Genomic DNA, 21,642 nt, shown 5'->3' on the forward strand with positions numbered 1-21,642 from the left:
AAGGTTAGTGCGGTGGTGGCAATTGTACGAACGTCGTAAAAAAACCTTGGCCAAGCAGACGGGAGCTCTGAAGCCGTTGTTGATCTGATCCCAACGTAAGCAAGCCAAACTCTCAGACACGTGCACGTCTCATGGGGAGTCTCCTTATACAGTAGTGGTAGGGGAGTTAGGTCCTAGCGGAGTTTGAAACCTAACCTACCGGCGCGGGCGGCCCCGCGTCATGTGCCCACTCAATGCGGCAGGCAACCTGCCCCAAATGGCATTTCTGATGTAAGCACATACCTAAGGTTGGGCACTGCACTACAGCTATTCAAATTACACACTCTGCGGCATGTTTTAATAAAAATTAGTGTCCATAACTGAGTGCTCTATATGCTCTCTAAACATAAAAAAATACTGCCTATGTACAGTTTCAGATGAGGACCACAACCATGATAACACTTATGTGCAGCCAAACCTGCACACTGGGACTTTTCTCATATTCAATGCATGTCCTGCCAGTAAAAATTACAACTGGCAGTCCTTGTGATATCATGGAAATTTTTTAAGGTTGCAGGAGAAACTCAGTGCATTCAGATGGCTACAGTGAATGCAACTGCACTGGGCCAAAGTTTTATTGTGCTACAGGAGGGACATACACTCTCGCCCGAAGGGCGAGCAGAAAATTTAAAGGATTTCTGCATGCCGTGAATGTGTAAAATTTACAGGACCTAAGCTTCATTAGTTGCCTCACAAGAAGAGTCATCCCTGCAGTTGTGTTCCTATGTCTGACTGTACTGCATGATTTGAATATAACTCTGGAAAATCATCATAAATTATGTGTAAGTGGCATGAAACCCGATATTCATACACCAAGGCACTTTGCGCAGGAGTTGAGGACATGCTGGGCATCACACAAAGATACAGAGTGAATACCTTCTCACTCGCTCGAATTAATTTCATTTAATTTATTTAATTTCCGGCCAACCCTACCACTATAAGGAGACTGCCGTCTCATGCGGTTATTCACTAGACACGAGTTCTCTGTTCCTTTCCCATTCAGGTGAATTTCGCATCACCGTCGCGAAATGGCATCGGAGGACTAATACGGCTTGCAACTCTTCTGTATCTCAGTTACTACGATTCATGTATCGGCGCTAGAGTCAGTTGTAAGCATTCCAACCTCTCGATGGACCATAAGTTTGATGTGTTTGGCCCAGGTCTTATAGTAGACTGTCAAAATGCCATACGGTCACCAGAGCAGAATAGCGGACTCGTCATCTACCCCACGTCGAGCAATTCCGGTAGCGAGGTGGGTTCCGCCTTGCCAGTTGACTCTTCAGTGAATATTGACCGTCTGAGACAGGCAGGACTGACGCTCACCTTCTGTCCTTCAGTCACGCAGTAGTCTGTAAATTAAGTAGGTCTCTGATTTTTTACCTGTCAGAAATGATGTTTCATCGTCGTCTCCGTCTTCATCCTCGACCCAGCTTTTAACCTTCACTCAGCCTTCCCCGAGACAGCCGTCAACCACTGCCCCCGGGTCGACTTTCTCGCAGGGCGTAGCACCTACCGGTATGCCGGGCGAGTCACAATCTTCACCCTCTCCTTCATCACCATCCCCCGCTGCCCTCACTAATTCGGCACCAGACTCCTTCAAGTGTCCGTTCATGAGGAGCGTCGTGGAAGGGTTCGCTATATTGCTCATCACAGGTCTCATTCTCGTCTGAGACCTTTCAGCCCCGTGGGAGCACCTGCCCGTGTTCGACACCATGTAGTCCGCTGTCTTTTTTTTGGTCTCATGATTATTGTCCGCGAGGGCGAAGCCCTATAATAGTGCCCGTAGTAGTGCCCGCTGTCGTACCTACGTTACTTCATGTTTGGGCGGTGCGGTGGTCTGGTGAAGGAGCTTTCTTCATGGGACTACAGTAGCTTTGGGGTCAATTTAATACACCTACGTATACAACGGCCCTCATTATCATACGTTATTTTCAAGACATTCTTTGTCGCAATGCGTACATAGCTCTGGGTATGCATTCCCTCGGAACATGTAGGGCCACAGATCAGAATGGCCGCTCAATGAAGCTCTCGATGACACCAGCAGGCGTGAGTGGGTATTCCTTCAGCACAACTTCATCGTTCTCGACGAACGTGTTAGGTTGCACGAAGATCTTACGCGGCTGGGGGGACAGTATCGCTCAACACTAGTCCGCGTCTCCAGTGATGCAACGCAGAAGCACTCACAAGCTTTTTCTTCAGCACGAGGTCGCGAATGTCTCCTTCCCATCCCGGAAGGGGTGCCGTCAGAGCAGTGTAATATTCGCGCGCACCTGCGCCGTCGGCGGTGCTCTTGCGCACCTGCAGCTCTAGGAGGAGCTTTCCGGCGGCTTCGCGGCCATGGGAAAGCACCTTCTCCTTGTCCACCTGAGAGAGGCGGTGAGACGAAGTCGGGAGCAGTCAGAACATGATGGATCGTACGCGGATGTAGAGATTCTCCAGCGTCCCGTCCGTTGAACGGATCTCTTCCAGTCGTGCAATGCCAGACTTGATAAGGTGTTGAGTAATGCCCAACCTGAATCGAGGTCAAAATATATGTGGACCGAGCAAGGGACGAGAAGACGTACCGAGCCTGCATATGCGCCTGACCGTGTTTCTTCGTCGCGGGATCATAGAACTCAAGAGCGCGCAGCCCAGCGCGCGCCATCAGAAGGAAGGTGATGTACTGAACATCTTCGACGTCCGTCTTGTCGATGTACTACAGGAGAATTCATCTCCATGAACTAAAGCAATTGGGAAGACATACGCTGAAGATCCTGAGGATGTCAGGGTTGCTCACGACTTTGTGCAGTCAGAAAATGAATTCCACAAAATCTTTCCCAGGAGAGAACGTACGGTACAGCGCAACGGTCTCGGCACGGCACTCTTCGAACGAGGACGACACTTCCCCAAGAACGGAACCGGAAGTCTGACCAGGTTTATACCACGATGTGCTGGATGATCGTACCCAGATCAGTAAGCAAAAGACTAGACACATCGATCGGTAGGACTTACATTGGCTTGCCCGTGAGCGGGCTTATGATCTACAAAGAATTCGAATGTCAACAAATTACTCTGGGCATAAAACATTACTACTAGCCTTGGACGCATCAAAGTTACGTGTCCCATCCGCGTTCTCCTGGAACAACTTACCGCTCCCGTGGCCGAGTAGCTCATGATTCGCTACCTGCAGTTCAAATGCACGTGTATCCCATGCGTTGTAGAGGTCCACGTCATCGGGGTGGATGAAAGTGAGTTCTTCATCTACGCGAGGGCATCACATATTTACTCGGTGGAATCCTCCGTGGAAACCCGGACTCACCGGGTGCTTTCGCCGCAAGGATGTTCTGTGAGAAGTTGGTGAGGCTACCTGTGATATTCGAGAAGTGGAGGTCAGACGTACAGCAAGTGAAACATTCTTGAATCCTACAGATTCACGGATCTCATAGTAATTCTGTGGAATGTTCAGGTTAGTGCGGATATGATCAATTCTTAGGCGCCACGTACCGGAATCTGAGTGCGTGAAAATTCGGTAGGCTCAGATTACCCCAAAGAATGTAGATCACGTACGTTGATACCGGCAGGAATACCTGGCGGATCTGTCAGTGGTACTGATATTACACGCGACAATAATATCTCACCTCCTGTAGCAAAGGTAACAATCTCCAAGGCAGTAAAATCGGGCTTCCTGAAGACGTCGACTTCGAAGTCCTTGCCCCAAGGCAACACTTTAAGCAACTCGGGGGCGTCATTCACAAGTTTGTCATACTTTTTGCTGAGGCTCTTGTCCACGATGGCGGTGAAACCTTTGCGGGTGGGTGAGCGTTTTATGTCGAGAAACAGTAAAATTCTAGACCTTCCCACTCGGCGCGGCCTCCGTAAGGATCTACGTAGGTCTCTACGAATCCGATGTAACTTTCAACGACCGGACCAATATCTTTGACCCACTCAGCCGAGGCCGCCTTGTGTGCTGGAATAGATCCAGTCTCAAAGCTGAATTTGGTTTGCCAATGAGCCTTTGTAAGCGGCCCTGTGTATATTGACCACATACGACTCAATATAACCATCGATCATTGCAGCTTGATGCTCATTGGTGACGTATTTCCGGGCCTACAGGCTCATCAGATGTTGCAAGAGGTAGAGAACCTATCGAATATACCTCTTTGAGAGCCTGAACCGCGTTCTGTAACGGTGGAGAGAAATCGCCGTACTCTACAGAGACCTTAGCTCCTTTGCCCAAGATCTCAGTTTCATGCAAGGAACTGGGCTGAGGGTGGGCTGATGCGACGAGCAGAACGAAATCGTCTGAGCCGTTCTTCTTTACGCTGCACGCCGCAGATCAGTCATACGTATCATGAATAGATACTAAGACAATACCGTGTGTTCAAGACATCGACCCCGATCTTCTCTGCGGCTGCTTGAACAGCGGCGACTTCCTCGTCCAAAATAGGCTCTCCGAGGTAGTAGTTGGAGACCTGTCCAAGACGAGGCTTGCCAATGAAGTTGCTTGACTCCGGAACGACTTGGTAAATATGGTCTTTCAGCTGTACGTACGAAATAATTTTGGATTAGCAGTTGACGGGTTCGCATATATGTAACTCACTTCTGCCCACAGAGCCAGTGCCTCGCTAGCGTTGGCCGACTTCTCCACGACCGCGGCGAACGTGTCCTGCGAAATTCGTGGTACGATCTTCGTAAAACCGAACGACCTGTAGTTCACGAGGTTACTCAAGACCTATGTTGAGATGGTTCAGTGAATGACCTCCAAGCGTGATAAATGAATCAAGTGCTCACTTGACTGGTGTACTGCATCAAGTCCTCCCATTCCTCCGGGCTCACAGCCGACCTCTGCTTCAAGCTTTCCAAGTCTGCAAGCCTGCCGCCGCTGCTGAACGTCAAGAGCAGCAGCTTGTGCAGCTTGTGAGCGTAGGGAGTCCACTGGTCCTGGATGATGCGCGCGCCAGCCCAGGATGCCTGTCCTACATAGTGAGCATACTTCTTCTCCTTTGAACTATGCACTGAGTGAGCGACACGCAGCAGATTTAAGCTCAACCCTCTCACACCTGAGCTGGGTGAAGGACTTCGCCACATCAAGGCTGCAGAGTGGGGCAGCGCGGTCGGCGAGGAAACGTTCGGCTGCGGCGGAGACCATGGTTCTTCGGGTTGCAGCTAGAGAGATGGATGGGGAAATACCTATGGCAGGGTGGCGAAGGTGGTTTTGAGAGACTTGGCGGAGAATCCGCGCAGATAATCGCATTAACAAGAGGTGTCGCGATCAGAACCTTGATCAACTACAATTGCTCTCGTGACGCATATGTCGGACGTGAGTTTATTATAATTACACATATGTAGCATATACTTTACATCCAGGGGGAGCAGAGTAAAGGCGCATAAAGATGTAGCGGACTCCATCCTCTCCCTCGCGTGGCACCTTCACAGTTGTTTGAGGTCTTGAACGGCGTGAGGCATCACCTACTGGATGGTTTGTTTCCTCACCGCATCTCGAGCACGCACGTAGTTGGCCCACAGAATCTTCCACTCCGACTCTAGAGTTCCGTCTCCAGCCTTTCCAATTTGACCCGCCCTATCCGCGGCAACGCCAGCCCAGCCCAATGCTCGCTCGTAGCATTCCAGAGCCTTTTCAGTTGTCTCTGGAGAACTGCCTGCCTCCACAAGAATACCCATGAGATTCCACGCCTCAGCAGCGGTCCGGCGGGCATCGCGCAACAGGCTCTTCGCTGGTTTCTTCATAGACCGTGACTTCGCGTAGTCTGATACTAGCGGCGTCTCAGACGACGGTGGATGCGGGATCCGCGACTGAGGTGCATCGGGGTGAACAGGGGGAAGACCGGTCAAAGTGAGCGCAACGCGTTCCGAGGACTCTGCTGCTCTCGACAGCCACTCCAACGACGTCATCGGTTTCATGCGAAGGGCATACGAGACTTCTGCTAAATGGATGGAAAGCAGGGAGGAACGGTGAAGGAGGTACATTGCGTGCAGTGCTTCAGGTCTGGAAGCTGCTTCGAAAGAAGCTGGAGTAGGCATCGATCTCAACAAATTTAGAGACGACTCCTCCAGAGCTTGTGCCTGTTTCAGCTGGCCAGATGTTGCGTAGTATGCAGATAGCGACACCAACGTTGAAATCAAGGTACGCTGAGCAAAAGGAGACAATGGCGCAGATTCGGGCACGGGAGGCGGCATGCTGATGATAGCTGCGTTGGAACCCTGGCTCAACTGGATAGCGCGCGCCCACCACGCTATCGCATCCTCCTGATCGCCTAGCCTTTGATTGAGGTCGCCAAGTTTGAGAGCAATGCGGGTGGAATCAAACCCTTTGCCTGGTAGTCCGGCCCACACGCGCTCGAACTCGGACCTGGCCTCGAACAAAGCCTCCCGTGTACCCATGCGCTCCATGATACTGGCGTGTCGCACGATGAGCTCCGTTAGAGTCTGAGGGTGAAGCCGCTCAGGTCCTTTCTTCATTCCGGCATCGATAGCTGCGTTCAGAAAATCCTGGGCAAACTCCAAACTCCCGTCGATCGCGCTCAGACCGCCAGCTCCGGAGCCCGCGCGACCACTGAAGGCTTTGGATGAGATAACGCTTGAAGTGGTGCCGATGCCCCAGTTCTGTGCTATCCATGCACTGCGAACTGCAACTCTGCCCGTGAAGCCCAGACCTGGATCTGTCCCACCTGCAGGACCCCCTGACCACCTATCCGCCTCGAGGTCCCATTCCCACTTGCGCGCCTCCTCATCGGTCTCAGCAGCCAGCTCGGAATGCTCGACATACATGTGTACGCCTTGGAACGCCGTCCATGTCGTGACGCCAAGCGTGATAAATCCGATAGCAGAGAATTTGATGAAGCGCTTGAAGAAGTCGATGGTGAAGATGGTGTGTTTAGCGAAATCTTCCTCGACGAGAACAGACGGCTGGTCGGTGGCATCCACCTTCCAGGGAGTAAGCTTCTTGCCTTCAGTGTGGTTGTAGCGACGACATCCAATTGAGAGACCACGGGCAGCGCCTTGTCGAGGGAGATACGGTAGCCGTCGCGGTGCCTTCGCGAGCATCAATGCCGCCGACTCGGACGAGGAGGGGATGCGTGACAAGGGTCAAGTCGTGACTGAAGGCACCATGTGTCACTAGTCACGAGACAGACGCGTCACCGACGACACTTTACCGTGACTTTACCGTGACCTCGACTAGACTCTGCGTCCCCGCATTCTTTATTCAGCCTCGTCTTTTGCATTCGCAGCGGCGTGGACGGCCTCAAAAAATACCGCTGCCCTATTCGATTTCACGACATGAAGTTTCAAATCGACGACCTGCCTGTTAGTCTCGAGTGGAACATCTATTCTGTGGATTCGTTGACCGTTGACGGTGAAAGCTAGATTATCTTCCCTTACGACCGAATATACCCAGGTATTTATCACCATTATATGTTCGCTGCTTTTAATTACCAGTGTTTCGTGCAGAACAATATGCGTACATGTGTGATCTCAAGAGGACCCTCGACGCTACGGTAAGTACGCAACGCGGCTAATTGAACTTCGCTTGTACCAAGGGTGCCCCTCACTCAGGGTCATTGTGTTCTGGAAATGCCTTCAGGGACCGGGAAGACGGTGTCCTTGCTCTCTCTCATCGTTTCATACCAGCAAGTGTGTAACCAGTTGTTTCTATATGCCGTACTTTCCTGACTGGATACAGTTTTATCCTACCAAACGGAAATTAATATACTGTTCACGAACGGTTCCCGAAATCGAGAAGGCGCTCGCTGAATTGAAGAGGTTGATGGAGTACCGCCTTTCTTGCGCGGAGACTGAGGAAGAGAAGCAGAAGGAGCGCAATTTCTATGGCATCGGGTTAACAAGTCGGAAGAATTTGTGTATTCATCCAGAAGCGCGCTTTACTTGCAGTGAACTTGCCAACAGTGTCAGCTGACTAAAGTTGGTCATTGCAGGTATCCAAGGAAAAGAAAGGCAAGGTCGTGGACGCTCGATGTCGAGATCTCACCAACTCTGCTGTCTGCGAAAAGGGTCGTCAGGACCCAGGATCAGTGGACCTGTGCGACTGGCATGAGGTAAGTTGTCCACACAAAAACGTCGGTGAATCCTATTCAGTCATCCCACCTTAGAACTTGGGCAAGTTGGAGCCTGGCAATCTCATACCGCCTGGAGTCTGGACTCTGGCCGATGTTCTGCAGCATGGTCGTGACAACCGTATATGCCCGTACTTTTTGGTCCGAAGAATGGTAAGTGTGCTGCTTTAGTTTAGTCTGCAATTTACTGAACTATGCTAGATGCCGTTCGTTGATGTTGTTGTATATTCATTCCACTATCTCCTTGACCCCAAAGTTGCCGAGCAAGTCTCGAAAGAGATGTCAAAAGACGCCATCGTCGTTTTCGACGAGGCTCACAATATAGGTTTGCCCTGAGTAATATGCTACTTCAGGACTGACTTCCATTCGCTAGACAATGTCTGCATGGAGTCTCTGAGCATCGATCTGACACGACCGATGCTCGACTCGGCTACAAGAAGTGTTGGTAGGTTGGGTGAGAAAATTGACGAGTAGGCCTCCGATTTTTAGTGCGAATGCTATGTCAATCTCTCATTTTTTAGAATTAAGAAGACCGATGCTTCTAAATTGCAAGATGAATATGCCAAACTCGTCGAAGGTCTCCAAGAAGCATCGGCCGATGAAGACGCATTCATGACCAATCCAGGTGGAAACTTCTACGCGCTCCGTCCGGCAGCTGATCCTTAACGTGGAACATATAGTGCTACCTGAAGATCTACTGAAGGAAGCGATCCCTGGCAACATCCGCAAGGCCGAGCACTTCGTCGCATTCCTGAAACGTTTCGTAGAGTATCTCAAGGTTTGTGGTAATGCCGTACCTAACCATGTGTCTCAATTGAACCTTCTTGTAGACTCGCATGCGTGTTCTACACGTGGTAGCAGAGACGCCGCTTTCATTTCTGCAGCATCTGAAGGACATTACGTACATCGAACGGAGGCCGCTGCGGTGAGCTCTCATGGCGTTGTTGCAAATGTAACTTGTGGTTTAAGAGTACGTTTGCAGCTTCTGTGCGGAACGTTTGCAATCACTAGTCCGTACTTTGGAGTTGAGCAGGCTTGATGAGCACTCTTCCCTGCAGAAGGTTGCCAGCTTTGCCACATTAGTGGCGACATATGAAAAGGGTGTGTTGATGACCTGTCGTAGAAGTGCTGACATGCTGTCTGACGCTTGATAGGGTTTCTTCTGATCCTTGAACCTTTCGAGACTGACAACGCGACCGTTCCTAATCCAATTTTCCATCTTACGTGCGTGCTATCTCTCTCGCATGATACCTGTGTGTGATGTACGTACCCTTCATAGATGCCTTGACCCTGCTATCGCAATCAAGCCCGTGTTTGAGCGGTTCAGTAGTGTCGTGATCACTTCCGGCACGATCTCGCCTCTGGATATGTATCCAAAAATGTTACAGTTCACGCCAGTTGTACAGGAGTCCTATTCTATGACGCTCACCCGCAGTTCATTCTTACCTTTGGTAATGTTGATTCTCATTCTCCGCTTTACTGACACGGACTTACTCGTGCTATGAGTAGGTCATAACGCGAGGCAGTGACCAAGTCGCTATCAGCTCTCGTTTCGAAGTCAGAAACGATCCAGCCGTCGTGCGCAATTTTGGAAGCATTCTTATCGAATATACCAAGATTGTACCCGATGGTATTGTTGCTTTTTTCCCAAGTTATCTTTACATGGAATCGATCGTGGCAGCATGGAATGACATGGTGCGTCTTAATATCGTTCTACGTGCTTCCGTACTCATGGTGTACAACAGGGCATTCTAAATGAAGTCTGGAAGCACAAGCTGATTTTTGTGGAGACTCCAGACGCCAACGAGACGAGCATTGCATTGGAGAATTATCGCAGAGTATGCACGCTCGCGGTTCTAATCCTGCATGGCTGATTGTTCATCTGAATTGTTTTAGGCATGTGATAATGGCCGGGGCGCTGTGCTCCTGTCCGTGGCTCGTGGAAAAGTATCTGAGGGTATTGATTTTGATCACAATTATGGGAGAGCGGTCATCATGTTCGGGTACTTTGCTTCGATTCAATCCGCGTTACCTCACTGACGCCCCCGTCCAGCGTTCCATATCAGTACACCGAAAGTCGTATCCTGAAAGCGCGACTCGAGTATTTGAGAGATGCTTATCGCATCCGAGAGTCAGAATTCCTCGGTTTCGATGCCATGCGGACTGCCGCCCAGTGTGTAGGACGCGTCCTCCGTGGTAAGACGGACTGGGGGCTGATGGTCTTTGCCGATAAGGTGTGCACCTGCTGACACCCGATCGAATCTGCGGAATGTATCTGGCATCTGACGTTCAACCAGCGATTCGCACGTGCGGATAAGCGCGCAAAGTTGCCTCGCTGGATAAATCAATACATCACGGAGACTGCCTCTAATCTGTCTACGGACATGGCTCTGTCACTCTCAAAATTGTTCATGCGCACCATCTCCCAGAATCCGAACGAGAACCAGACGGGCATTTCCTTGTGGACGTTGGAGGATGTCGAGAAAGCACAAGCAAAGCAAAAGGCTCTCGCGTTGGAAACCGAACAGCAGCAGCAGCAGCAGCAGCAGCAGCAGCAACAGCAGCGCGACGAAGCCATGGACGAGGACGATTATTACGGGGACGGGGGATTGGACGACGAAGTCCTCGGACAGATTGATCTAGATGTTTAGTATACAAATCCTTACATACAGTTTGCGTGGGGTTGTGTTGCATGTGTACAGTAGTGATCACAAAACGAGTAGTGGTGAGTATAGGATGCGATAGCGGCGGGAATTCTGCATCAACGACAACGAGGACATTTCCCTGGGACCTGGTGGTAGATACCGTTAGCATGTCACCAACTCACGATGGTCAATATAATTGCCACTAGCCTCCTGGTCAACGATACGCTCCGGCTGGCTATTGGCATGGACGCTGTGAGCCACCCGAGAGGCAGTTAGAAGGAAAGGACGTACGTATAGTAGCGACGACACCGGCATATATTTCCGCTTGTGCTTCCGCAATTATGGGAAGCGCTGAGGAAACAGTCCCAGCTTTGACAGTCGATGTTGTTCTCTCCGGTGAATGTCAAGTGACCGCATCCAGAGGACTTGTAGAAATGCAATCGACGATGGCACATCTATGAGAGTAAGCCAATCAACATCGGCGGATCTCCCGAGCCCAGGGGAGAACGCACATCGGCGCTAGAGTGTGGTCGGCGGAGGTAGGCGGTCAAGGACAGCGGTGCGAAGGAGTTGATCGAAGACTGTAAGTCGATTCCGATCGAGGCTGACTGTGCTAACAGATAGACTATCCAAGATGAATCTTGTTTATTCGTTCAGGTGCACGACGACTCGGAGAGGCTGCTTGACATAGGAAATTTGAGCGGCGGAGGTGTCTCACCGTGTGCTTTATAAAGCCCCAACAGTTAGACGGGGTAGCGACGGACCGACCTCAAATTTTAGGTTCCCCCTATTACGCAGGAGCGGTGCGCGGAGATGGGTTCCGAAGCCTAGTCCGCCCCCGCATGGTGCGTATGATCAAAGTCCATCAGGCGGTGAGAGTGGATGGAATTCTTCTCTTGCGTAAATACAAACGTTTGGCCGAGACGAATGGAGTAGAACAACCTGATCATCTCGCGTGCGACCAGATAGACCGTCACGTGGGCCGCCAAATTCGTTGAAGTCTCTCGAAGTGACAAGACCACAGCCACATCTGGATCTAACGACGAACACAAAATACTTCCAGGATAGCATCACTTCTTCTTGACATTATCCCAGACTCTTGCGTGAGCTGTTTCTTATCTCAGGATCTGCCGTATATATTGTACCGTTAGATGTCCAGTAACGCTCAGCACGATGATAATCCGAAGTCGAAACATTTTCTGTATGCGCCTAGAAATCCAAGGCTCCAAGAAGAACGTGCAAACTGCGGCCATGCGCTGGCCGATAGTACACTGCTTCCTACGTACTCGAGTTTCAAGGTCGACGCACTCACCTCACCCGTTCAAGTCTGCAATATCACGCAAACTGGCCACTGGTAAGACGACACCCCACTGGCAGAGGAAGCAGCACCGTGCTAAGCTGTATCTGGCGTACGTGTTCCCATCCTTCTGTTAAAACAAATGTCACGCAGGAGACTTTCCTTGATGACTGTAAGGTTTGAAGAACCGAAGCTTAGGAAGTCACGAGTCTAGCCAGCAGCAGGCACTCACTTGCCTCAGTTTCATGTGCGTTTGTTCTGTCCGTCGTCTCTTCCCGGCATCCCATTTTATCCCTCTTGCTATTTCGATGATGGGGTGAATGGACCTTCGCTTGGCGGTTTATATCGCTCACGTTCTAGCCTAGTGCACGACATGGCGTGGGCCCACTACGGTATTCAGAGGTCTACACTCAGCGCTAGTTCAACTGCGCACAGCAACTTGCCGCTAAGGCTTCTAGAAAAGGTGTGTAAACTCCTCAGCTCTCTACCGTAAATATACTGTTGACTGTTCCCTACCGCACTTACAGTGCACATCAATACGCAGGGACAATACAAACCACGTGCAAGTCCGGACTAACAAGCTTCCAATCGAGACCGACGTATGCGTGAGGTAATAACACAGAGTTACTGTCTCCAGGTGAAAGCCGGAAGGTTGACTTGATGTCGGAAGCAACAGGAAGCGATGTGTAATGCAATACACATTTGAATTGTGTCAACTGCCGTCCCGTAAGGGACTCAGTTCCAGTTCTTCAGTCTTCTCGTTCCCTGAATATCGCCTGAATTGGAGTTCATGGGCCGCTGAAGCGTCTTCACCGTCAATGCGACTCCACCCTGCTGGTCTGCTCGTTGAACTTAGTGCTGTCCGCCCGCTCTCTCCTCGGGGCTCTATGGGTATCCGGGCAAATTGGTTCTCTCCTCTAGAACTGAACAGGTGATTCACGGACTTTCCGCGTCGACGTAGGTCTATGCATGGAAGTTCCCACAAGTCGGGAAATCAAAGGCATGTCCAGTTATCCGAGGACACATAGTTTTGTCCACCTTGTCTGATCATGTACACGCAGGGCTCTCCGGAAACTCGTTCTGGAGCGCGTACAGGCTGAAAATTTTCGTCAACTTGCCCGAGCATACGGGCACTTCGTCTGTGCAGGTATGCACGACCTATCCTCATGTCAATGTTCCTCAGATGCTACTCGATAGACTCGCTCTACCGTATCGTGGGTTGTGCCTTAAAGTTACTCGGGACATCTATCAAGTCAAGAGCATTTTGCTTCCGCACGCACGAGTCAGATCCCAATTTATCGATGACGATTATCGATAAGAGAAAACCCAAGATGGTGATGTTGTCAATGACACAGATGAAGTCCTCGTGGTGACTCGAGAAGCGTTATGCTCCCTTTTTCACAAGATCTCGAATATCAACCTTCAGCATGGCAAGGAGCCTGGCAATGAGCGCCTCCGATCATCATGTGCTACTGCGAGTTATCAGGCATGCTTCGCAGATACCATAGGCCCATGCACCTCGAGCATGAAAAAACCCATCGCATGCATGCGTTACGCGAACAAGGACAACGCGAGTCTGTTTCCTTCCAGAAGCTGAATTTCTGGTGCTCTGCTTACGGTGCGTCGTTGCGTGCAGATACCTTCGAATAATGCGTACGTCCATTCCACTTTTGACGCTTTGCTTCTCAGCTGTTGGGATAATTTCTGGTAGACCCCGGTTCTCATTTACCTCCGTCAGAATTCAAGCGTGGCGGAACACTTGAACCATCACATTCAAGGTAGGTTGGCCGACCTCTAAGTACCTCAAGTATACTTCCGGGAATGCTCTCCAGCCAACCTGCAAAGGTAAGTGCCCCGATCCTTCAGAATCTTTCATCACCGAGAGAGTTTTTTGCCGGGCGCAGGCAATTTTGCGTGTGTGGTTTTCACGGGAGAAGCCAACCGCTTCTGATGGAGATCTGCGAGATAGTGGTTCCTCTTATTCCCCAGTGGACCATTAAGCATATCCCTTCTCACGAAGTGACTCGCTTGTGGAACACTCACATTGGGCGTCACGAGGCTGGGCTGGTGATTGGTCCGTGAAGTTAGTGAGGCAATCCACTGACTTGGCAAGTTGGAGAGTACTACGCGGCGCAATGGATAATATAGCGTTCTGGTCGGCTCATACAGCGAACAGTCAACACACTCTGGCTTGTAAGCGTCGGTGGGCTTCACGCCCACAAGTCATGATATATCACAAGAAGTTGTAATGCAATTACTGTAGATCATTGGGGTAGAGCAAAACGACAATGCACGACCAGCACGACGAAAGGGATGAACTACCTGATGCTATGACTTCTGCCCGACCGTCTCGGACATTAGTGAGACGTCGTCCTGTAGAACTTCGGCGATGTTGCGTATTGGCTCGCCCTTGATCACCTTCCTCACTTCGTCGGCATCCAGCGTCTCGTGTTCGACGAGGGCGGAGGCCAGCTGCCGATGAGAATGACCATACAATGATACGGGAAACAACCGTGTGAACTAGTACAAACACAGCAGTGGAGAGGAGAGCTTACCCTATGCAGTTCTTGCTCCTTCCCCTTGAGAAGATCGGTCACTCGTGACTCGCCCGCTATCAGTAGCCTGTTTCCACGGGGAAAGAAGAGATGCGTCAGTTCCAACAGCCACATACTTCCAAGCGATGCCAAGGCATTTTCCGAGGAAGTTATCGGACCACAACGGAAACGGAATTCTTCCCATGATCGGAGAGCTAGCAAATGACACTATCCTGAGAGACAAGATACGCACTTTCGCACTTCGGAATCTATCTTGTCACGCGTTGTCGTACTAATCGTCTCATTTTCAGTGTAGTAGACGGGTCCGACTTTATCAGAAAATCCCCAATTCTAGAAGGAGCACACGAAACGACGCAGAAGACACCCAAGAGATAAATCAACTTCAGTGTGATGGAAGACAAGGCACGAGAGGAAGAGGATGCCGACCTTGACCATCGCTTGAGCAGTGCGAGTAGCCTGCATCAAGTCTGATGATGCACCACTTGTGACGTTGGAGGGGCCATAGACTATATATGAAGAGTAATCAAGCGACCCCAATAGACCAGAAGGGTTGAACTCACTGAGTTCTTCAGCGACGCGTCCACCCATGCAGACATCGATGCGCGCGAGGTATTCTTTCAATGATACCGAGTACTGATCATCTTGAGGCAGTTGACTTGTCTGTCGTTGCGAAAATCAGGCGATAACTTCCAGGAAAGAAGAAGTGCAACATACAATACCGAGAGCATGCCCGCGAGGTACACATGTCACTTTGTGCAAGGGCATCGCACCGTCTGTGTACAAAGCCACAAGAGCATGACCACCCTAATAACAAAACATCAGACACCAACTATGAGAGCGATTGTTGAATATACCTCATGGTAAGCAGTCATTTTCTTGACCTCTTCGCTGATATATGTGCTCTTTCGCTCGGAACCCAGGATAATCCGGTCCTTAACTTTCGATTAGAACCCTACAATAATGAATCCGTGACACAGTACCGACCTTAGCCCATTCGAAATGAGAGAGGTCCACCGCCTTGGCTCCTTGCTTCGATGCTTGAACGGCTGCTTGACTGAATACTCGTCAACCTGTGTACGAACAATCCACCAGCACAGCCCCACAATACTCAGCCACGGACTATGGCACAATCTGGTGTCGTAGAGGAAATGAGAAGAAGGGCAGGTAACTTACTTCACCATATTCTGCAGGTCCGCTCCCGAGAAGCCTGCGGTACCCCGTGCGAGGATCGTTGCATCGACATCTACGAGCATGAAGCATTGACACACGGAATATATAATCTCAGAAATAAAACTTACTGGGGGCTACCACGACATCTTTCATGTGGTGTTTCAAAATCTGAACTCGGCCGCGGACATCCGGCAAGGGGACAGCAATATGTCTATCAAACCGACCAGGTCGCACAAGGGCACTACAGATTCGTGTAAGGTCAACAATACCAAAACTCGCGAGCTCGATGCAACTCACGGATCGAGACTGTCAGGGAAGTTCGTTGCCGCAATAACGATGACTCCTTCAGTCTGCAGGAACCCATCCATCTCGACCAACAGCTGGTTCAGCGTCTGCTTCATATATTGCGTGTCACGGTTGGAGCGCTTCCCGCCGATCGCGTCAATCTCGTCTATGAAAATGATGGCGGGCTGTCTCTTCCGCGCAGCTGCAAAGAGATCACGAACACGCTTTGCACCGACACCGACGAACATCTCATCAAACTCGGAACTGAGCAAAAAGTGTTAGCGCTCAATAAATGAGCGAAAGTGAGCCAATAACTCACCCAGAAGCAAAGAAGAATGGCACGCCAGCTTCCCCTGCCACGGACCGCGCAAGCATCGTTTTTCCAGTTCCTGGCGGTCCAGTCAGGAGGATACCCTTAGGTAATTTCCCGCCAAGCGCCGCAAAGGACGTGGGATCCTTCAGGAACTCGACTACCTCTTGCAGTTCCTGAAAATGTTCGATTTTTAGCACATCGTAGTTGACCCTAACGAATAATGATGTACATCCTTCGCTTCGTCGACACCGTGTACGTCGTTAAACTTGTACGTCTTGCCCTGCACAGGTTCGAATTCGCTTTGATGAGGGCCAGCTTTCATCAGGCCGGAGTTCTCAAGGAGGACGGCGAGCATGACGAGAAGGACTGCATACGGCAATGAGGTAATATGCGAAGCCACTGACCAAAAAAATTACTACTTACAGAAACTTGTTACCGCTGTGAGGACCAAGAACCGGATCATGCGTGGCACCCAGGAGCCTTTCGCTGTAAATGTCGGTTAGAACAATATCCGAGCATTCACCATGTCAGGACTAGTGAGCTAGCATCAGCACGACTAGCTAGAACCGCGAGAATATTTCATGCCGGGAGTAGTGCAAGTGGTGGTACGTGCGTCTAGGCATACATAGCAACACTGCATGCACAGACCCACGTAGTCCATACGTCCACAACTCCCCGTACGAAAAACCCCGTTCACCAACGACATTGCATTAGGACGTGTTGGCAAGTCCAAAATGTACGTTCACGCAAACAGTATACGATAAAGAAGCTAAATGGCCGATACCCACGTTCATTGATTGTGACCACAACGGGATTGTCAGGAACTCCGAGTCCGCCATTCAGCGCCGTTGCAAAATTAGCCATGCCGGCCTTGTTCGCCGCTGAACCACCAACAGACAGTGCGGCTTGTCGCGTCAGAACTGCTTGAGCTAACAACTGACTGGACGTCGGAGTCGGGGCACGCTGCGCGGGTTGCTGGGATGACACAGAATCGGAAGAGACAGCAGAGTCCGTTGCAGCAGGTGAAGTTGCGGCATCCGAAGAACCGACAGAGTCCGAGGAAGTAGCCAGTGAACTAGATGAAGCCGAAGAAGATGTTGAGGTAGAGGCAGCTGCGTGAACACCGAGCAGGGAATCGCGTTTCTGGACGGCAGCATCGACAGACGATGACAGACCATTCTCGACTAGAGCCGTGAGATACAATTGGAAAGCAATATCAGAGCGCAGAAGAGGATTTGAGGGATCCTACGAAACACGTGTGAGAGCGAATACACGAGTGGGGAAAGAGTGCATACGAAGTCACACATGTGTTCCCATCTCGCGATGACCACGTCATACCCTGGCTTTATCTTCGTTCCTACAAGAGCCTGAAACAGAGAAATCTGCTTCTGAGGGTCTGTGGGATTTGCATTCGCTTCCGCCTCGATTGCAGCGACATTGGCTACAACACTTGGAGGTGGTGTAGGAACGGGAGGTTTGCGTGAGAAGATGGAGGATAATGATAATGCTCTAGAGTGCGGGAGCAACAATGGTCTACGTGGAAGAGGATGGGTATGAAGACTGAACAAAATTGGTGCGGAAGTGAAGAGTGAGCGTTGCAGGAGAGAATGAGTTGGTGGTCGGAACGTCGGTGCTCTGGTGCGCAATGCGCCCAGAAACTGTCGATGCAGCAGCCATACTGTCAGCAAAATGTTACGGAAAGCAATCACGACATACGTACCAGAGAATGGAAAGACATGCTGTCGTGCCAACAGCTCCCCTCGTCGTCGTCCCCGTCTGTGTCCTTGTCGTGCACAGAAAAGTTATGAGGTGTGTGAGCCCTTTCGCTATCCACGTGAGTCTCCGGTCACGTTACACCTACGCAAAACCTCGGCAGCTGGCTTTAACATCTCCGAAAATACCGGGCTCATCTCTACGAACTGCTTGACTGGAGGACGACTGGAGGAGGTGCTGGCGGACAACATACACACTTGGATGCATGTATGATTTTCTTGGATAATTTTTTAGATTCACGTTCAGACTACATGGGGCATCGAGTGGACGTCGGTCATCTAGTGCTTACAATACGATGTCCGCCTTCGCCCCTGTGGGCTGAGGACATGTCTACGACAGGCCTCGACGAACCAAGTATGTATGGAGCAGCGGATCTACGATGGCATGAGCGGGACGTTAGCCGGACTAACACTCCGCTACCTGGAGTACTTACAGGATCGCCGGTGATAAGACCATATAGGTGAATGGGGTTGCTCAGGCTGAACATTACAGATCCATGCTAACTCTTGTCTTGTGCTACTGTATGTAAGTGTCACTGCAATGAGCGATTTGACACTGGTGACGCTTCCACAACATCTCACTGAAGCGGAATTCTGTACCGTATTCCAGCATGTCTTTCGTCGTCTTGCCACATTCCGCAGAACTCTGCGCTATGAACGAATGCAGCTTCTCCACGCTCTCAGAGGCTGAAAATTTGAACAAAAGGGATGCATTCGACCTGGAAGTGAATGTCTTGGCGCAGAATCTGCTCGAACACTTGTGGCTAGCATGTAACGAATTAGACGGAGGTAAGTCGAGTATCCACTCATCTGTCCCCATAGATGAGTCTGACGCGCATGCGAGTATTCCTACAATTTTTTGTCGTAGTTAGCGAAGACGCGGTCGCTGCCACTCTCAAAAGTCCGCACCAATCCATAGACGAAGTGGAGCGCAAGACCAATAGAGCTAAAGATGAACACGCGCAGAAAGGGAAGACGCTACGATGCACTGGTATCGGTGCGGTTGCCGGTGGGGTACTCGTCGGCGTCACAGGCGGGCTGGCAGCGCCTCTGGTGGACGCAAACATCTCCACCATCTTCGCCTGGCTCGGCGTCGGCGGCACCGCAGCGGGTTTGCTCGCCAGCGGGCTTGCCAGTTCGTCAGTAGTCTGCGGAGCACTCTTTGGTGCCTACGGCTCAAAGAGATCGGCAGAGGTCGTCAGTCGGTACACGAGAGAAGTGGAAGACGTGGCGATTGTGCCCGTTCGACAGCCAAAGCAGACTCTAGCTGTGAGATTGTGTGTCAGCGGTTGGCTGAACTCTCCGGAGGACGTGGTCACTCCGTGGACCGTGTTCAGTGGGGATGACACGTTCTCGCTACAATGGGTATGTTGTAACTTTTATTCCAATGCACCGTTCCGAGTCTCAGCTAGGAAGTAGAGGCGTTGCAGAGGCTCTCCGATGTGCTTACGGCTCTCATTAAAGCCCAGGCTATGCAGTATGTGAAGGCCGAAATCATCAAATGCACTGTCTTCGCAAGTGTCTGCGCGGGCCTTTCCCCTACTGCCTGGTTGAAGATAGCCCAAATCATCGGTAGGCGTTCTATGACTCTGCTCTTCAGGGCTTTCAACTCGTTTCTCAGACAACCCTTGGATGACCGCCAAGTCCTTCGCGACGAAGACCGGGCGAGTGCTGGGCACTCTCCTCCACCAACGTGTCCTTGGTAACCGCCCCGTTACGCTCGTAGATTATTCCCTTGGCTCGTTCGTCATCTTCGAGGCACTGCAGTACCTCGCCTCGCTGCCGCCCGTCGAGACCTCGTCGCACCTTGTCCACGATGTCTACCTATTCGGGGCTCCAGTGTAGGGAGTGACACGGGTTAACCCGGATTATGACCGGGTGAAACCCGCAGGTAAACACGACGTGGAGTCTGTGACCGTACCCGACCCGTACCCGTTGATTTAAACCCGGGTTAACCTGCAGGTATAGCGCGGGTACCCGCGGATAACCCGTGAGTCAGGCGTGTAGCTGGCAAGTCTCCAAGAAACTGACGAATGTGATCCCACTAAAGCAGGCAATATTCTCGAGATGGTACACAATGATCTGCAAGTGTCAACTGACACCTAGTGAGCGTTGCATTCGCGGTGGTCGCTGCGACTCACCGTCACCAGCAACTAGCGCCCGTGTGCTTGCAGGAGCGCTCGTGTCACAGGTTACGCCTGTTTTCAGCCGCTGCCGAATGCTCGAAAACTGAATAAGTCCGTAGCGCCGCGCGAGCACGGCAGAGCCCGCCTAGTAGCTTATTGGGGTTGTTTGCGATATGATGATTCGACATTAGACACCACAAATTGCAGGTTACACAGATTTCAATATACAGATTTCAATTCTCGCTGCATACAAAGTGCAATGGTGTCGGTCTCAATGCCATGTGCTTTGGCTGTTCTCACCAGCAGGTCCTCGTTGGCATCAGTTGTGAACAGGGAGGATGAGGAATGTATAGGAAACATGATACTCAATGTATATGCAATATTTGGAGACTCAATGACGGGAGACGATGACCAGTAGATTCGCAACCTTGCACAAAGACAGGTTGCGATGACCAAGGGGAACCACCCGCGACGTGCGGGTCAGAACACGAAGAACTGCCTACACCGTAGGCGCACGTACAATGAGTAGAACCACTATCCGCCATACGGATAGGACACAGAGTACTACCGTTCCGAGAGGGAACAGCCACAGACGGAGATCCAACTTCAACGAGATGACTGCCATCGGCAGTGTCGGCGTACGGAGAGAAAGAGGTGCTCGCACCTTCTAAAACAGCAAAGATTTCATCAGTAATGTAGACAAGTAATAAAAATGCGAGAAATACCATTGAAAGGGTACCGGGGGAAGTAGCTGCCGCCGCACGTAGAGGTAGAGGGCGTGCTCGCATCTGTCACAAGATCATCAGGACTACTGGACATGGGTGAAGAGCATGACGCGCACCGTCGGCGGAGCACACAGCCATCCATGTGTACCCTTGTGGCGTGTTGAATGCGTCGAACGGGTCTGGATCCGCGAGTACACCGCCAGAAATGATCGGGCATAATATATCCATCCAGTCGTGCCCAAGAACGATGTCGGGATCCGCAATATATCCAACATGTAACGGGTGGTGGGGGGTGTAGTATCCCGTCGTCGACGGTATGACAACTGGGCCGGACACGGTACAGTGCGCAACCCCTGAGATCAGAGAGACGGTAGGCGGTAGACCATGCGCCAAGGCGAAACGAGTAGACAGAGTAGACTCCGAGCAGGACACATCCAACAGAACTGAAGCGAGTATTTCTGCGTATGAGCCGCGTAGCGATTGAGATGCACCTTTTCAGTCGATGGTGGATTACGTGTGCTGTTGCGCCGTGACCTGTTGTGACATCAAACACGTGACTTTGCAAAAATGGCGGGGAGCACGGACAGGTCGATCACCTCTAAGAACCCACTAGCTAGCGGGAATATACGGACCTGCCGGCCTC

The 21,642-nt window shown here is 51.0% G+C and overlaps 7 protein-coding genes across 7 annotated transcripts; 2 read left to right on the forward strand and 5 right to left on the reverse strand.

Moving 5' to 3' along the window:
* Positions 1-1,483: 1,483 nt before the first annotated feature.
* Positions 1,484-1,699, reverse strand: SCP_0406220 (hypothetical protein; the record flags this gene model as incomplete). The annotated part of the gene is made up of 1 exon (XM_027757350.1): positions 1,484-1,699. The coding sequence occupies one exon, from the start codon at positions 1,697-1,699 to the stop codon at positions 1,484-1,486; it is 216 nt and encodes a 71-aa protein (XP_027613151.1).
* Positions 1,700-2,042: 343 nt separating this feature from the next.
* On the reverse strand, positions 2,043-7,083 carry SCP_0406230 (Probable dipeptidyl peptidase; the record flags this gene model as incomplete). The annotated part of the gene is made up of 23 exons (XM_027757351.1): positions 2,043-2,159; positions 2,224-2,403; positions 2,458-2,551; positions 2,604-2,734; positions 2,783-2,817; positions 2,872-2,969; positions 3,031-3,059; positions 3,116-3,279; positions 3,338-3,362; positions 3,419-3,469; positions 3,523-3,528; positions 3,586-3,605; positions 3,657-3,821; positions 3,872-4,008; positions 4,067-4,125; positions 4,175-4,340; positions 4,393-4,559; positions 4,619-4,750; positions 4,810-5,026; positions 5,079-5,151; positions 5,209-5,241; positions 5,453-5,465; positions 5,512-7,083. The coding sequence occupies 23 exons, from the start codon at positions 7,081-7,083 to the stop codon at positions 2,043-2,045; spliced, it is 3,684 nt and encodes a 1,227-aa protein (XP_027613152.1).
* A 234-nt stretch (positions 7,084-7,317) lies between these two features.
* Positions 7,318-10,762, forward strand: SCP_0406240 (DNA repair helicase rad15; the record flags this gene model as incomplete). Its single annotated transcript, XM_027757352.1, has 20 exons — positions 7,318-7,344; positions 7,405-7,435; positions 7,489-7,535; positions 7,594-7,671; positions 7,721-7,912; positions 7,974-8,093; positions 8,148-8,264; positions 8,313-8,436; positions 8,485-8,581; positions 8,633-8,736; positions 8,792-8,889; positions 8,942-9,036; positions 9,094-9,212; positions 9,266-9,335; positions 9,391-9,562; positions 9,621-9,806; positions 9,857-9,949; positions 10,008-10,114; positions 10,165-10,345; positions 10,409-10,762. 20 exons carry the CDS (start codon positions 7,318-7,320, stop codon positions 10,760-10,762), a joined length of 2,412 nt encoding a protein of 803 aa, XP_027613153.1.
* A 110-nt stretch (positions 10,763-10,872) lies between these two features.
* Positions 10,873-11,211, reverse strand: SCP_0406250 (hypothetical protein; the record flags this gene model as incomplete). The annotated part of the gene is made up of 3 exons (XM_027757353.1): positions 10,873-10,902; positions 10,964-10,991; positions 11,048-11,211. The coding sequence occupies 3 exons, from the start codon at positions 11,209-11,211 to the stop codon at positions 10,873-10,875; spliced, it is 222 nt and encodes a 73-aa protein (XP_027613154.1).
* A 3,170-nt stretch (positions 11,212-14,381) lies between these two features.
* SCP_0406260 (Mitochondrial inner membrane i-AAA protease supercomplex subunit YME1) lies at positions 14,382-18,114 on the reverse strand (the record flags this gene model as incomplete). The annotated part of the gene is made up of 17 exons (XM_027757354.1): positions 14,382-14,525; positions 14,609-14,675; positions 14,841-14,938; positions 15,035-15,114; positions 15,169-15,268; positions 15,323-15,412; positions 15,463-15,540; positions 15,593-15,662; positions 15,782-15,851; positions 15,907-16,019; positions 16,076-16,327; positions 16,383-16,549; positions 16,606-16,742; positions 16,800-16,862; positions 17,165-17,621; positions 17,672-18,034; positions 18,097-18,114. The coding sequence occupies 17 exons, from the start codon at positions 18,112-18,114 to the stop codon at positions 14,382-14,384; spliced, it is 2,367 nt and encodes a 788-aa protein (XP_027613155.1).
* Positions 18,115-18,801: 687 nt separating this feature from the next.
* Positions 18,802-19,633, forward strand: SCP_0406270 (hypothetical protein; the record flags this gene model as incomplete). The annotated part of the gene is made up of 3 exons (XM_027757355.1): positions 18,802-18,937; positions 18,993-19,513; positions 19,568-19,633. The coding sequence occupies 3 exons, from the start codon at positions 18,802-18,804 to the stop codon at positions 19,631-19,633; spliced, it is 723 nt and encodes a 240-aa protein (XP_027613156.1).
* Positions 19,634-20,639: 1,006 nt separating this feature from the next.
* Positions 20,640-21,227, reverse strand: SCP_0406280 (hypothetical protein; the record flags this gene model as incomplete). The annotated part of the gene is made up of 3 exons (XM_027757356.1): positions 20,640-20,941; positions 21,000-21,062; positions 21,116-21,227. The coding sequence occupies 3 exons, from the start codon at positions 21,225-21,227 to the stop codon at positions 20,640-20,642; spliced, it is 477 nt and encodes a 158-aa protein (XP_027613157.1).
* Between the last annotated feature and the right edge of the window lie 415 nt (positions 21,228-21,642).

Source organism: Sparassis crispa (assembly GCF_003851025.1).
Source record: "Sparassis crispa DNA, contig_000003F, whole genome shotgun sequence".
Taxonomy (NCBI): Eukaryota; Fungi; Basidiomycota; class Agaricomycetes; order Polyporales; family Sparassidaceae; genus Sparassis; species Sparassis crispa.